At 49.5% G+C, this 15,833-nt stretch overlaps 4 protein-coding genes across 4 annotated transcripts; 1 reads left to right on the forward strand and 3 right to left on the reverse strand.

The window, feature by feature from the left end:
• Positions 1-817: 817 nt before the first annotated feature.
• Positions 818-1,597, reverse strand: VFPPC_18317 (hypothetical protein; the record flags this gene model as incomplete). Its single annotated transcript, XM_022429946.1, has 3 exons — positions 818-1,039; positions 1,178-1,364; positions 1,467-1,597. 3 exons carry the CDS (start codon positions 1,595-1,597, stop codon positions 818-820), a joined length of 540 nt encoding a protein of 179 aa, XP_022285074.1.
• A 103-nt stretch (positions 1,598-1,700) lies between these two features.
• Positions 1,701-4,142, reverse strand: VFPPC_18318 (hypothetical protein; the record flags this gene model as incomplete). Its single annotated transcript, XM_022429947.1, has 3 exons — positions 1,701-2,417; positions 2,479-3,132; positions 3,192-4,142. The coding sequence occupies 3 exons, from the start codon at positions 4,140-4,142 to the stop codon at positions 1,701-1,703; spliced, it is 2,322 nt and encodes a 773-aa protein (XP_022285075.1).
• A 3,469-nt stretch (positions 4,143-7,611) lies between these two features.
• VFPPC_11872 (glycosyl hydrolase) lies at positions 7,612-10,254 on the forward strand (the record flags this gene model as incomplete). The annotated part of the gene is made up of 1 exon (XM_018289924.1): positions 7,612-10,254. One exon carries the CDS (start codon positions 7,612-7,614, stop codon positions 10,252-10,254), a length of 2,643 nt encoding a protein of 880 aa, XP_018137006.1.
• Positions 10,255-13,556: 3,302 nt separating this feature from the next.
• On the reverse strand, positions 13,557-14,132 carry VFPPC_18319 (hypothetical protein; the record flags this gene model as incomplete). Its single annotated transcript, XM_018294654.2, has 1 exon — positions 13,557-14,132. The coding sequence occupies one exon, from the start codon at positions 14,130-14,132 to the stop codon at positions 13,557-13,559; it is 576 nt and encodes a 191-aa protein (XP_018137005.2).
• Positions 14,133-15,833: the final 1,701 nt, after the last annotated feature.

A 15,833-nucleotide genomic window follows, 5' to 3' on the forward strand; every position in this document is an offset into this window, starting at 1 on the left:
CAGAATGGGTTCTTCTCCAGGACGCTCTTGGCCTCCCTCCCACGCATTCGCAGATCAGACAGTTCGCGCAGCGAATGCTAGCCGTCAAGGGAGATCATGTACCACTCGGAAAACACTGGATGCAGGCTTTCTTAAGAAGGAATCCTGCTATTAGGACTCAGAGATGCCATCATAGAGACTCTTTACGTATTAATCGTGCCTGCACTGAGGTAATTCGGCCTTGGTTTAACAATTTTTACATTCCTGAGATCCAGGCTACTAAGCCAGAGAATAGATACAACATGGATGAAGCTGGTATTATGGAGGGCCTAGGGGAGAATGGTTTAGTTGTCGGCAGCTCGGAGAGACGCTCAATCCAGAAGAAAACACCTGGTTCAAGGGCGTGGACGTCATTTATCGAATGCGTATCAGCTACCGGCGTGGCTCTGCCGCCTTTGGTTATTTTCAAAGGCAAATCCGTCCAGCAACAATGGTTTCCGCAAGATTTAAGCAGTTACAAGGACTGGCAATTCACAGCGACGAAAAATGGATGGACTTCGGACCAAACTGCGGTAGAGTGGCTTGAAAAGATATTCATACCCAGGACGAAGCCAACTAACTGTCACGTTATGAGACTTATCGTTAACTAAGCTTTTCTCACAAATTTCATTCACTTCTGTGTCCTGCTTCTTTTTTCCTTTACAGTACACAGCGGAACTCCAAGATATTTAATACTCTCGGAATACTGCTGCCTTGAGGCAGCAGTATGACGACTTCTGTTGCCACTCGCCACTCAGGTGGCAAAATTGCTTGTGTGTTACAATCAACAGAGGCACCATTATCCGACAGATATACGATTGGCATCTATATTGGGGCAGGTAAGTTTCTGACTGACAGGGAAAATTCTCACTACTAAAAACAAAAAGGTCGTCAAGGGAGTGATATACTTGGACTCCAATTGTCTCGAGCATACCCAGCTTAATTGTTCAAATATTCTAGTCGATGCATTCGGCAATGTGAAGCTCTGTGAGTGGTTGCCAGGCCGCACAGGAGCACTAGACTAACCTGGAGTCAGGGGGGTATGAACACATTCAAGGGCGCTCAACCCGCGGAAAGCATGTGCAGAGCCTGGGAAGAATAACAATGCAACTAATCCAAGGATACATTAACGACGAAGACCGTGATGGTCTAGATGAGCTACAAAGTTGCCCGGTTGGAGCGGACTTTTATTCTGAGACCAAAAGAGCATTGAGCGTGGAGTCTCTCGTAAAGGTAGGGTCATAGCCATTTTGAATAGAATTACGACTGACCTTCTCACCGCCAAGCATCCGCTGTTGCGACTTGATTGGCACAAACAACGACTTGCCGGCATGGTGTCGCTGGCGCTTATTTGGGCAGATCGAGGATACAAGTTTCGTATTTGAAAGTAGAGATATAGGGTGTAGATGTTATAATACAGTAGCTAGACTAGTTATATTAAGCTAAGCATCTCTGGCGCATACCTGTCTATATGAATAGTAAGTATACTTAGGCAAAAAAGTATAATATCGATTTTACGCCAGAAACTATACTTCGCAGTACGATAGTACGATAGTACGATAGTAAAGATAATATTCATATAGTATGATAGTAGCATAGTAAAGTTACTGAGCTAGCAGTAAAATTACTTCAAAACAAACCTCATCATTTTCTCTCCAAATAGATGCCAAATAGATGCATAGTCAGTCTAGCTCATCATCAACCTCTCTATCTACATCTACATCAATAGCTGTATCGACTATAATTCCATTTCCACCCTCAATTGAAAGTGTAATTAAGCCCGACCGTATCCAGTTGCCGATACACTCGACCTTCTCCACGTTCTCACATAACATGCTTTCTCTATCCCAGCTGAGAGTACGTCTTCCGCCGGAGAATGCTGATTCTGGATCTGTTGATTCAGGTGGGATCGAGAGTATATCAATAGCCATCCGAGAAAGGCGTGGATACGCCTTAATCCGCTCAGGATTAAGCCACCAGAGAAGAGGAGAGCAAGTAATCCTAATCGGAGGACTTTTGACAAATGTATCAAAGTCATCCACATCAGGATTACTTTCTTCCCATACAGTAATCTCATCAAATAGAGCGTCTAAATCATTCCTCGGCCGCCGAGAGTATGGTGATTCATCTTTTGCTGATAGACTAGTACCACCTACAGGTCCAGCATTTTTATAATTCTCCTCCCAGAACATACGGGTCTTTTCAACAACACTGTCAATCCATCCGATATCCCAGTTGTGCTGTATGTACTTGAGCCTTTTTGAAGGATCAAGGAGGAGGGCAGCAGTGTATGCAGGAGTTTCGTCGGTTAAAATGTAGTATTTGTTGAGAACGAACCAACCCATGTCAACACAATGAAGAAGGTGCGGATCGTAAGTTGCTTCTGCGCTGTAAATTTTCTAAATATATAGCGTTACTTCCCTGAGTACATTGCAGAAAATGAAAATAAGACTCCCTTACCTTTGCCTTCTCGTAATGGTGCAGTAAGGCATCCATGATCATCAAAGTATGGGAGAGATTTGATCCTGCCCCTTCTCCCAGCAACGTTGCGGCCGCAAATGGCTGAAGAAATTGTTGTGTCCTCTCAATAAATTCCCAGTCAGATATAGTCAGTATATTATCACCAAGTTCTCTCTCAAAATCGAGAAAGAACTGCCGTATTTCAGCCTTCTTCCGTAGCGCATTGGATAGTAGCTTATACCAGGAGTTCCACCTGGTATCGTTGTCAATGCCGAGGCGCAGGCCTACTCTCATATCCCACTGATCAGAGTGAATTGATGAAGTTCGCAGCCACACAGCAAGGTGATGTATTTTCCTTAGAGCAGAGATCTGACGCCATCCAGAGAAGTTGGCTAGTCGCTGGTAGTTTGGATCAGATGATCTACCTCTCTTCGCAAGGCGCTTCCGCCCAGTTAATTGGCTAGATTCCCTCTCCGCAGCTGTATTTAGTGCTTCGTAGAACTGCTCATACATCGCATCACCTGTCGTATCATCGGCGGCTTCGAGGGCTGCGATCAGGGCTTCTTTTGAAGAGGCTAGAAGGAACGCCTGAAGGGAGAGATTGAGAATATGCGCAACACAACGGATACGACGCAGTTTGGGATTGAAATCGCCCTAACGTATGATGTATTTAGTCCTTAGCTTGAGAATTAAGGGATGGGACACAATCTTACGCCATGCTTTTCCTTTAGAAGCCGCGAAAGGTGTTGCAGACATGTATCATTTGATGTAGCATTATCACTGGTATGATATCCTAACCTTCTAGAAAGACCGTAGATCTCAAGCACCTCAAGCATGAGCTCTGCTTGATGCTCTCCACTATGGCTGAATTTACACTCTGGCATCCCTAGCAGCGCGCGTCGAGGCTTCAAATCTGCATCAATCCATCTGGCACAGAGGGCCAGAATACCATGCCGGTGAGGACTAGTCCAAAGGTCAGATGAGATGTGCACGAGTGAGATAGAGCTTTCAAGTAAACTTCGAAGCCTGGTTCGATACAGATCGAAATTAGCAGATATATGCCGCATCGCAGCATGCCGAGATGTGAGCAATAAATCCTCCACCGCCGGGTTACTCGCTAGTACTAATTCCGACATCTCATCCCAGGTAACTGCAGAAAATGGAAGGCGCCTCCTAGTTAGGAGGCCGACCCAGGCCTGGATATATCGCCGTCGATCAAATGCGCGGCGGAGAGATGATTCGGAGGCTTGAAGGGCGTAAAAGTGGTCAATCCGTGGCTTCTGGAAAGGCTCTTCGACGCCATCGGAATTCGAATCCACACCGAGGTTACTACGGGAGTTTATAACGATGTTGGAATGCACCTTCCGAGCGTGATTGCGAGCGTTAGATTTCTGTTTGCTTTCCCATGGCGTATCTGCAGGGCAATGGAGGCATCGATAAACAGCATTCCCTGTAGCTTTCCGTTTGCCTGAAGGGCCTAATTTAGGCGGCTCTGGATAAATCTTACGAAAGAATGGAGTGATATCGAAATCAAGCAAAAGAATGGAAGCAGAAGTAGCGTCATCACTACTTCGAGAAGGACCAGCACTTGAAGACAGAGTACTCGAAGGAGGAGCAATTGGTTGAGTGTCCAGAGTGTTGATCGTAAACTGAGAGCAATTCATGCTAAACAAGTATGACAAATGTGATAGGCGATAGACTTTTGATCAATCAGTATCGGCTGCTTGCCGTCGCAGAGAGGAGAAAAAGTTTTGCAAGTCTTGTCACAAAAGATAAGATCCCTGCAGCCAATTAAAACGCAGGATTTTCCTTCAAAAGTACGATAGTAACTTTACTATCGTACTTCGCCTCGAAAAACTATACTTCGTAGTATACTTTGAAGTAAAGATAATAGTACGATAGTAGACATAATAGTACGATAACATAGTACAATAGGCAGGTCTGCTCTGGCGTGTTCTCCTACTTAAGATGCCGACTGCGGCTGGTATTCTGTGAAAGTCAACTCTACATTCCTCTGAGGGTTTTCGTGCAGCAATGCCGTCAAGTCATCTCGGAAAGCACTATCTGCAGATACTGTATCTGTTGCTTCCACCGCCGTCTTGGACGGTGGATATTGTCGGATAAAACTGCCTCTGTTGACAGAACAAGCAAACTTGGTGTAAATGCTGGTTGTCATGACGTCGGCTATGAGAACTGAGAATAGCCGGAAAAAGCAATTATTTGCTTCGGACGAAAGGAAGCGTTCTGATATTAAAAGGAGAGCTGCAGACTCTGTCTGCAGCTCGAACAACAAGAATAACAATTTTGTAAAAGAGCTTAGTTAACAATGAGTCTCATAACGTGACAGATATGGCGCGCTACCTGTCAGGCTGTGTGACCGCTACTTCGGCTATCTGAGACATCGCAAGGATGCAGGAGATAGAGGTCTGGATCAGGGCATAAATAGGGTTATTGCAGGGGCCTCAATTCCGTAGGATCTCTCTTAGAACAAGCATCAATCAACCAGTTACGAGTACCCCAAAACTCCGTGATAATTATCACCCGAATAGAAGCCTTGCGCTTCCAACAGTATCGTGGGTCAGAAAGAATTTATGAGGCAAAGTCTTTGTCCTTACCCGATATAATGGTTCCACTCTTCGCGCGCCGTTCGGCAAGCTCGGTCGCCAAAAAATCCTTCAGAGGTATGTTACCGCGATGCACTGTGGCTCTGTTGCCAAAAGACGTTTCGCAAACGGCCTCTGACTCTGAGTACATTGAAATGCGAAGGACCTATGTGAAATATTAGCACATTCTTGGGTCAAGCAGTTTTGGATTCTTACGTAGTCTCCATCCAGTGAGTCCTCGGCCAGCGCCTCATTTAGGAGTTTCTCGGCAGCCTTGCCAACATCTGAGATCTGTCAGTACACATCTGGCAGTGCGTTTTTGGCCGTACCTAGTGTTTTCATCTGCCAGACCAGGTGGATACGATGGATCGGTGTCTTGTGACTGTGATGGTCGTGAATCAACTTCTTCAGATAAGGCAAGTGAGCGGCAATGCCAAACCCAGTGGCCATCATAACGATATTCTCATAGTTATGAAGTGGCAACTCCTTCCCATGTGGCCCACTAAAAAGTACGATACTTGTAGTAGGCCCGTACTCTGACAGATCGAACAGGTCCTTGGTAAGCCCTTGTCGTGGTTCAATGAATAGACTCGCGTATGCCCCTGCCGTAGGTTGCATACAGCACGGTACTCCGCTCCGCAAAGGTACCAGCGCTAGACCGTCCGAATCGGACCGGACCCCCGGTCGCTGCTGGTACCAACCCACCCATGTTGCACTCCGTGTTGCAGCATGCCCAGGTCTGATGATCCACTTGTTTTCCCAGCTGCCCTCTCCAAGCCTTCACGTTCACGGCACGGTCGTAGCAGCTGGCAGGAGAGGGGCCTCTTGCTCAGCGTGGGAGGACAGTCCGGGCTGCCACCGGTGCCCGGCAATTGCCGGAGCCAATTGACCTACGCCTCGGGCCGGTGCTGTCCGTAGATCCCCGGACTTTTGGCTTGCTCAGACGGCTCACAGGTGCAAGCTCCAGAACGCCGATCAACGGAGCGGGTCATGTCAGAAGCGACCGAGAGCCAATTTATATTCTTCCTGTCGTACTTCACCAGTAGGCATACGCCTCACTGATCCTTGGTGGCTTACCGCGTCCCCCGAAAGCCAATGGAGGTGATAGGGGAGATTGCTATTAACCTTTCGCTAAGTGGTCAAAACGGCCTTGTGGCGCTCGGTCCCTGGCCACACGGCAGGTTTGAAAGGCTGCATTCCACAAGTCGATTCAACAACCATGTGCGCCACATTACCCAAATTACGCAGAGAGACACACATAATTTTGGTAGTATATTGGTAACGTCATCGTGGAGTACGTTAACTATTTGACGTTTTCGAATGCGTGAGGCAAAAGTGACAAGCACGTCATCGGAGACAATTGAGGTGATATTGTGGACAACCGTGAATTGAGTCGGACACCAGAACCAAACTCCCCCAATCTCACAGTTGGTTGACCACGCTGTCGACGCAAGAAGCCGTTCGGATGCGTTGACTGGGTGGCTGACCAAGTGGTCAACGCCATTAACACCCGGGTCGCTAGCGCACGGTGCTCCACATCCTGGGCAGCGCCTCCGCGCCTCTACTTTCCTGGTTCAGGACTCTGCCGTAGTGACTATCGGTTGAGACACAGTACAAACACTTTTACCCGTCCCTATGAGCACCAGCCATTCAGGGTTAAGTGGCTAGTCCCGTACGACTAGCAGATCCAAGAAGCTGAGGACCTTCCATTGTCGATGCACACAGCCCTCTCCTGGAGCCGTCCTCCCCCCCACTACTCCCATGTTGCTTTGCTTCCTTGTCAAGAGTACTGTACTGTACCGCGTTCCTGGTTTCAACACATAACAACCAACGCCAAGACCGAGTGGCGGTTCCCATAGGGGACTGGATTCCTGTTGACTACCGTAGACAAAGGTAGTACGACTGAGCAAAGCATCAAGCCACACCCTACCGATACCACGGCGAGCCAACCGGTTCGCGGCGCATTTTGATCCCAGTAGGATACGCAAGTCGCTCCCCACCGACGCTTCCCAATGTCCTGCTCAGTGTCGGCAAAGCCACCGGTCAAGCCCGATGGCGCAGCAGGCTAGTCTGTACTGTGCAACGACACGAAGACATCTGCTTGTCGAGCCCTCTCCGGTCCAGGCTCTTACGGATGGTACGTCTTGGCAGAACTGGAGTCACCTGCAGGAAGCCCTGGAGCCTTGGAGCCCTGGAATCGTCGTGCTTTAGCTCATTTAGATGCCACGGACATACTGGAGTTTTGGCGGATCAAGGTGTGATTCGCATGGCGGAATAGCGTCGCACACTTGGCGTAGATATCGACCCCATGGTGGTCCACTCCAACTCGCTGCGCACCGACCCACACTAGACCCTAGCGTATCCCCAACCGACGACCATTCGGTTGGTCGTGTCTCATGGCGTGTGCTCCAACAGCACCCTCCTAAGATGGACTATATGATAGGAATATAAATCTATGTCGTGCCGCCTTGATACGGTTCAAAATATACTGTCCATAGTTTCTCTTTGTGCCTCTGATGTTAAGTCAACAATGAAAGCCACTTTCCGCATTATATTTCTTGCCACTAGCTGTTTCGCTACCAATCTCGCCTCTAGAGATGATACCCCTCTGGTATCCTCCGTTGGCCAGGCAGTAGCGATTCCGTCATGGGACTTACAGTCGTCGTCTGTGGTCGGCAATGACTTACAAGCCCTGTCCAACACTGGCGTCGACACGTCGTCCTGGTACCATGTTCAGCAATCTCGATGCACTCTCATGGGATGCCTGCTCGGTGCGGGGGAGTACGAAGAGTCTGACCTCTGGTTCTCGGACAACCTCAACCACGTCGACAATAGCCGGTTCAATGTACCATGGGTGTACAGGAGTACCTTCTCACTTCCCGTAGGGTCACGCCATTATATTCTCGAGACTAACGGCATCACATCAAAGGCCGACATTTTCCTGAATGGCCGTCAGATCGCCGATGCGGAGTCTCAGGCTGGGGCTTATGCAGGCCACACCTACGACGTCACGGGTCAAGTTAGCGCCAGTAATGCCCTCGTTGTCAAGGTCCACCCAACTGATTACCATCGTGACCTTGCTGTCGGTTTCGCGGATTGGAACCCCAGTCCACCGGACAATGGAACGGGACTATGGCGCGATATTACTATAAAGCAGACTGGCCCGATCTCTATTGGACCCCTGAACGCTGTTATAGATATCGACTTACCAGTCGAACGCAACGCGGCAACAGTTACTCTCCGCGCCAAGGTTCAGAACCTCGAAAGGACCAGCATCGAGTTCATTGCCGAGGCGACTATCTGGGATTCGGCTGGCCAGCAGGTCGTCGCCCTCAACCAATCGGCAACTCTAGGCCCTAGAGAGTCAGGGACGGTTGCTTTCAACCACACCATCCCGAGCCCAGAAATCTGGTGGCCGAGACAGTGGGGTGCTCAGCCCCTTTACACCGCCAAAGTTATACTGCGCGCCAATGCAACTCTTTCGGATATTGCTCATGCAAAGTTCGGCGTCAGAACCGTCACTTCTGAATTAAATAAATTTAAGGACAGACAATTCAAGGTCAACGGGTATCCATTCCAGGTCATTGGCAGCGGATACTCCCCCGACATGTTCCTGCGTTGGGACCCTAGCAAGTTTGGAGCCATTGCCCGTTACATGCTGGATATGGGTTTAAACACCATTCGCCTAGAAGGCAAGATGGAACAACCCGATCTCTATGAAGTCACTGACGCCTTGGGTCTTATGGTAATGGCTGGCTGGGAATGTTGCAACAAGTGGGAAGCCTGGGAATACAACGATGACATTAAGGCACCTGAGCTTTGGGGTGAGCACGACTATGCCGTTGCTAATGAAAGCATCAAGCATGAGGCTGCAGTATTGCAGCCACATCCTAGTGTTCTCGCGTTCATGGTGGGTAGCGACTACGGCCCAGATAAGAAGGCAACGACGATTTATATGGCCGCACTCAAGGATGTTGGCTGGCAGACGCCCATCATCAGCTCAATTAGCGGAGACGGCAACCATGAGCCGCTTGAAGACGCTGGCATAAGGATGGAGGGGCCGTACAATTGGTCCCCTCCAACCTATTGGTACGACAAAGAACATCGACGAGGCTCAGCATTTGGTTTCGTTGCTGAGCAGGGATCTGGCGTTGGCACTCCTGAAATGGGTAGCCTCAGGAAGTTTTTGAACAAAACCGACCTAGATGACCTTTGGATGGAACCTGGCAAACAACTATTTCACCTGCCACGAGGTGAATTTCAGAGTCGAAAGGATTACAACAAGGCCCTTTTTGAGCGTTACGGTGCTCCCAAATCTTTAGACGACTACCTCATCAAGGCTCAACTGATGGACTACGAAGCAGCGAGAGTTCAATATGAGGCCTTCTCTACCCGGTTGACCGCGACTCGCCCAGCGACAGGGACAATTTACTGGATGCTAAACAACGTCTGGCCCGGTATGAATTGGCATCAATTTGATTACTATTTGCACCCAGCAGGTGCCTATTTCGGCACCAAGGTCGGGTCTCGGATCGAGCATGTGGCATATGACTACGTGGATAAGAGTGTGTGGCTCATTAACCGCTCCCTGAACCATCTCGGATCTCGCCGTGTCGACATTGAGGTCATGGATCTGACCGGTAACTTGGTTTTCAACACGTCAGCTATTGTGGAAACGACAGCAAATAATGCCAGCAAGGTTGCCGAAGTTAAGGGCCTGGACAAAGTGAATGGTACTGTCTTATTGCGCATTCTTCTATCTGATCCTGAGAAGGGTGTATCGAGTCGGAACATATATTGGGTCGCCAATTCTGACGACGTTCCTGATTGGGGCAAGATGGCTGTGGAGTACACAGGGATGACCAGCTATGCCGACTATACGTCCCTCGGAAAGATGCAGAGAGCCGAACTTTCTGTCAATGCGTCCAAGTCTGCGGCCAGCAACTCGCATACTGTGTTGCTCGAGAACTTATCACAGATCCCGGCCTTTTTCATCTCCCTGTCACTCATTGACAGCGACGGTCAGGACACCAACCCTGTGTTATGGTCGGATAACTATGTCACTCTGTGGCCAAATGAGAAACTGGAACTACAAGTCACCCAGCCGGATGGAAAGGGGGTCGGCCTCCAGATACGTGGATGGAACGTGGATGCCACTATGATCAACTTGTAACGCGGGCACCGCGAGGACAAATTTCGGTCTCTTTCCTTTTCGTTTGTCCCTTTTTTTCTTCTCCGCAATTATATCAATCGCCCCGTTTTTCACTAAGTTATAACGGCGGCCCGGGGGTGATGCCACGGGCAGCAAGAGCGATACCGCGGGTATCGATAGCGACATTGCGAACAACAAGAGCGATGCTATGAACAGCAAGAGCGATGTCACGAACCGCAAGAGTGATGGCACCAGCAGCAATAGCGATGGCACCGAGCAGGAGCGATGCCACAAACAGCCAGAGCAATGCCACGAGCAATAAGAGCAATACGCGCGAATAACGATACGAAACGACAATATGGCCTGCCGAGGTGGCAGGTATGCAGGACGCAACAACTACGACGCACGCGATCGTCTCCCTCGGCTTGGGGCGAGGGCCTGGGCCGAGGCGGGGAACGAGCGCATGAAGCTACAGACTCGGTTTGCCCGGCGTGCACCGAGACCTCGCCATTTCACGACCGTCGACATACTGACAGCATACCCTTCGTCTCAACCTTTCTTTTCAGCACAATCCCTCTACCTATACCTGTGGTTGCCCCGCAGTTGGTAGGTTAGCTCCACCGGACGGCTATAGGCAGGTGGACTCTTCGTCAATCGCGGCGGAGGAGAGTGGTCTGTGCATCATCGGACAGACGCCAGAGTTAGGAAGAGACAGGTCAATTTACGGAGAACAGATCGAAAGGTATGAGAGAACTTTGGAGCGCAAAGTGGAGAGACGAGAACTGTTGAGCAGCAGTGATGAGACGACAAACCGTGGGGCTTGGGGTGTTAAGTACCAAATGTATGGAAATGTAACTAGCAAGCGTCAAGGCCCTATAGGGACTTCCTTCCGGGCGTAATACAATCATTCATTCATTCCCTATAATAGTACTTCCTCATTTTTCTAAGCTTTTACATAGTTATATAACTAGTCCTCATGCGTTTTACATTCGAGCTGAGGAAAGAAAGAGGAAAGAGAAAGAGAAGGGCGGAAATCTACCAACAAAATAGGGGAATTGATACAGCGGCATGATGGTGCCTTGAGGAACGAAGTGAGGTACGAACGAAGTTCCGACTGTAGCCTTCCTGGCTGTTCTGTATATGTGCTCTTGTCAGGCCCTTCCCGGCCCTTCTCGCCTTCTGTTTAACAGTAATCACTCGTCTGCGCTGCTGTGTCGTCTTGTCATGGATGTGAACCGGAATCTAATCCGTAGGATCCATCCTGTGTCCGTTCTGACTGTCTGTACTTCTATCGCTGGGCCGCGTAGCCCTTGCTGCCCTCCGCGATAGTTGCTTGTCTTGGGGGCGCTGCGTGAAGTGCACATGTTCCCCCATGGAAGTACTTGAAGTGCAGGGGGCATGCTCGTTGATTTCTAGGGGCGGTGCTTGCCAATGACACCATAGACACTATCAGCGGTCGAACGCGTGGTAAGCGCGTCTTACGCATCGACAGTGTGCTGGGATGTAGGCTAGCTGTGAATGTTGCAGCATGTGAAGTGTCTTGAGAGAGGAGTTCTGAGCTGTGTGTGGTGTTGTTGCCGGTGTTGTGTAGAATCGTTCGATGTAGTTTTGAGACGTGAAATTTAACAATGCTTGTTCGCTGTGGTTTCCAATCCATCTCGGACGTCGCGAGGTGTCGTCAACCGTCAAACCGTAAACTGTGGTCGGGCAGGAGGCAGAGTGATCAGGTCTGTCCTCCATCATGGGCAGACCGGCAAAGGGGCACGACTTCCATCGCCGTCCTGGGGCTGTAGTATTTGGCGTTTCGGGAGGTTGAAGAGTTGATGCCGTCGCGTCGTCATGTCGGTGGAGATTGGTCGTCCCTCTGCTCCGCGTCGCTGTCGCGTATTCCTCGATGTTCTGTACCGTAAACTATTGTCGGGCAGAACAATGGGGCAACCAGGTCCATTTTCCGTCTTTGGGCGTACTCGAAAGGGACGCAACCCCCTTTACCGTACTGTGTCTGTGATGTTTGTGTTTCGTGAGGTCCAGAAGTCACTATTTTTGGCGCAGCGGCGCGTCATCCGGGGAGGACAAACTATCCTCGCGATGTGATCGATTGGGCTCACGAATCGATCGAATCGATCGATTTCGAAGCCTGGTGACTCTCTTACAACTGCGGTTCCGTCGCGGTGTTCCTTAAGGCTAGTCAAAGGCGAGGATCTTCAAGTGTGAACGAGGTTTAGTGTTTCGTGGGTCAGAAGCCAGAAGTCCTTTCAATCCTTCATTCGTCAACGCACTTCCCTTAAGTCAAGGCACAAGGCATAGTTATTTCCGCCTTCATCTCTCAGGGCAAGGGAATTCAATTACGAACGTGAACCTCTGTAGTAATCAGCACGCCACCACCAATGGAGCCAGGCCTTATATCCCATCGGCCTGGAAGTGCGAAAATGAGTCATCGTGATTGCCGCCGCCACTGCGACTGGAAGCTGTCACATGCGCGAATGAATGACCGCGGACTACCCCTCCTTCCCATGCACAGAAATCGTCTGTGTCATGACCGTCTGGCCAGGTATGCCCAGTCGCTGCCTGTTTGTGAAATGGAAATAGTGTGCCCATAACACTAGCTTTGATCTTTGTCAGGGCTGGCAAGACCAAAGGCAGACAGGCTAGGGCAAGCAAAATTAGTTACAAAAGATCTATCGTTGAATAGGGAACCGACGTACCGCACATGATGCCAACGTTTGCTTCGAGTGATGATCGGGACACCGATTTCGACACCTATTTGCGCCACACACCTATTTGGGTGGGTCGACGACCACCAATCGGCTTTGCTTCGGGAGAGATTCTGGTATTTCACCGGATGAGATTTTGTTGCATTCAACCCAACTGATTCTTTCCAACGTCAAAATGCCTACATCCAATATTGCCCTACGTCTTCAGCAGTCTCCTGTCTATGCTACTGTCGCTCCCCACCTTCGTTCGACATGGCTAAAGCATTGTTTACAGCAAGACGTTGCGTGGCTGGATGCGCCCAAGACAGGTGTCATCAGAGTGACAGACTCTGGCCGAGTGGTTTTCTGGCTCGAGACAAGCTCAGATTATTGTGGTATAAAGTGGTCGATAACAACAGAATGCAAGCTACAGCAAGCAACCCTGCTCCTGCGTAAACATAAAGGCGTGGGAACAGGGTGGTAGATGGTATGTGACGCCAAATAGCGTAGGCAAGGACGAATGCGAATAACTGGTGAATGCGCAAAGCGACTTCATACGTGGTGGGGCGAAGCATCAAAGGGATAAGTTGAGCGCAAAGCGAGAGGATTGCCTGGTAGTGTTGGTTGACGTTAGCGCATTAATGGAGTGGGCTGAAGGTGCCCTACCGTAAGGGCAAACAGGTCTTGTGGTTTTGACAACACAATTGATCCTTTAGCAATTGCCCCCGCGACGGAGTGAGAAACTGCCAACAAAAAAGCTACAGCTCCTGCACAGCCGTGAAGGCGTCTGCATGAGTTTACCGATAGTCCAAGGATATCAGCAAGGAAGCTCAGGTGTGGGCCAGCAAAAAGAAATAGCATGTTGACGACCGAGAGAGTTCCTAACCGACGGACAACTTGATCGACTCCGGGAAGTGGAACCAAAACACAAGCTACATTTGCCGCTACATATGCAAACACTAACATTGCATTCTTGCGGCTCCAGCGATCCGTATACTTGCCTCGACGCAGTACAGTTGGATAACAAAGCCGTTGTGCTACCAATCTAGATGCATGCTTGACGATGCTAGATACCGGCCGATGATGCGCAAGCTCTAAAAGTAGCGGACAAACAAGTTCTACAAAGCGGTGAAGGGGACGACGAAGAATCAGCACTGCGAAAAAAGCACCAAACCCGATTGCGTAAACAAGAGTCGTCTCTATCATGGTTACATCAAAACTGAAATAGAAATTGGAAAAAGTCTGTAAGGCGAGGAGCCGGGTTATATATCCCAAGGCATTGTGTCGACCCAACGAAGGGTCTAATGGTAAGAGTCCAATAAGAAAGGCCTCCAACTATGGAAGCGTAGGCATGACTCACTGGATTGTGATTGGGTATCGTCGCCGACGTCGTCGGCGATATCTAGTCTAAGTACGCAGCCGCAGTGGTGATCGAGTCACGAGGCAAGGAATCGTATTTTACAAGCTACACAATCAATGCATACAGCATATTAATATCTAAACGACGGGTTGCTAGAGTGCCCACCCGCAGGACATTGCCCCAGTGCCTTCAACTTGGCCGCTTCCTCTTTTGTACGGCTCCCTTCTTCTGGTAACCGTCTCACAATACGGTCGTATCAGCGCCTCTGGCTACCTTTTGCGCTTTCTTCAGATTTCAACATCCTGGAACCATACAATTGATGATCGCCAAACTTGGACTTCAAAACCTGGCGCGACGACATGAACACATACCTTAGGCATAAACCTGATGGGTGCGCAACCTAGTCAGTTAGGCTGCCCTACGTCCATAACTGTGGACGATACATGCAGGTCCCAAGAGACAACGGTAAGAGATATATTTCAGAAACCGTAAGACCACAGCTGACGTTCGGTTGTTCTTAACTCGACCGCCGGAACATTTGTGGGCGAAGAGACAAAGGAGCAAGCTATGAACCATGCTAGTGGCACATCCATACTTCGATTTGAAGGCATAATGTAACACTAAGTTTAAAATTCCGCTTTGCAGCATCAAGCTACCGCGTCACAATATTTGTCGTGTGCTCAGTGACAGCTCAAGAATACTTAGTAATCGTGGTTCAGGTATCGCCGCAGGACTTGACCGCGTGTATATTTCGCTGCGGGACTTCACTGCGGGTGTCGCTGGGTGGATGGTGAGCTCCATGATGGCCGGCTGGACGGATGGATTCATGGATGTGTAGATGTCTGGATGGATGGACTGAACGCTCTGCTTGCGACGTGTGAGCGGCAGATCAATCGCGCTTGCAGATCATGGAGATTGCGACCTGGGGTTGCGAGATATGGGTCTATTCGACACATTTGGCCCGACGTTAAGAGATTTAAGCTTGTTCAAGTAACCAGTCTAGGAAGTCACTATGCCGGTCATACCCATACACCCGAGTAGTAATACGGAACTGCTGCACAAAAAGGGCGCCGCTGTGCTACTAGAGTATTTCCCCAGATTCAGCGGTCGCAGGGGGCATAAAGTGCCTCTACAACTGGCCACTTCCATTTTCACTGCCAGCATGTGAAGTGACTGACGGTGACGGTGAGAAATGCCTCGCTCTTAGCGGAAGGCCGTCCTACCTGTCCCACTAATCTCGGCCAGTGAGCTAAACCTGCCTAGGTAGTGCTGACACTACCTGACGTTGGATATAAAAAGGTTCTTATCCCTGCCCCTGTAACTCACTTTTCTTTCCTTCTGAGTGTCATCATATGTAGTTATTATAATAATATTATTAATATAATAGGGAATTGCTATACCGGCATGACACTTTGGCTACACCGGCATGAACCTTACACCGGCATGACTTTTACCACTTTTGATTCGCCCAAATTTTAGGTACTTCTCAACAAAGGCGGTGTAGCCAGCTTCCTTAACGTCTCCTAAATCACCTACAGCCTGGTCTA

Source organism: Pochonia chlamydosporia, assembly GCF_001653235.2.
Source record: "Pochonia chlamydosporia 170 chromosome Unknown PCv3seq00012, whole genome shotgun sequence".
In the NCBI taxonomy this organism is placed as follows: Eukaryota; Fungi; Ascomycota; class Sordariomycetes; order Hypocreales; family Clavicipitaceae; genus Pochonia; species Pochonia chlamydosporia.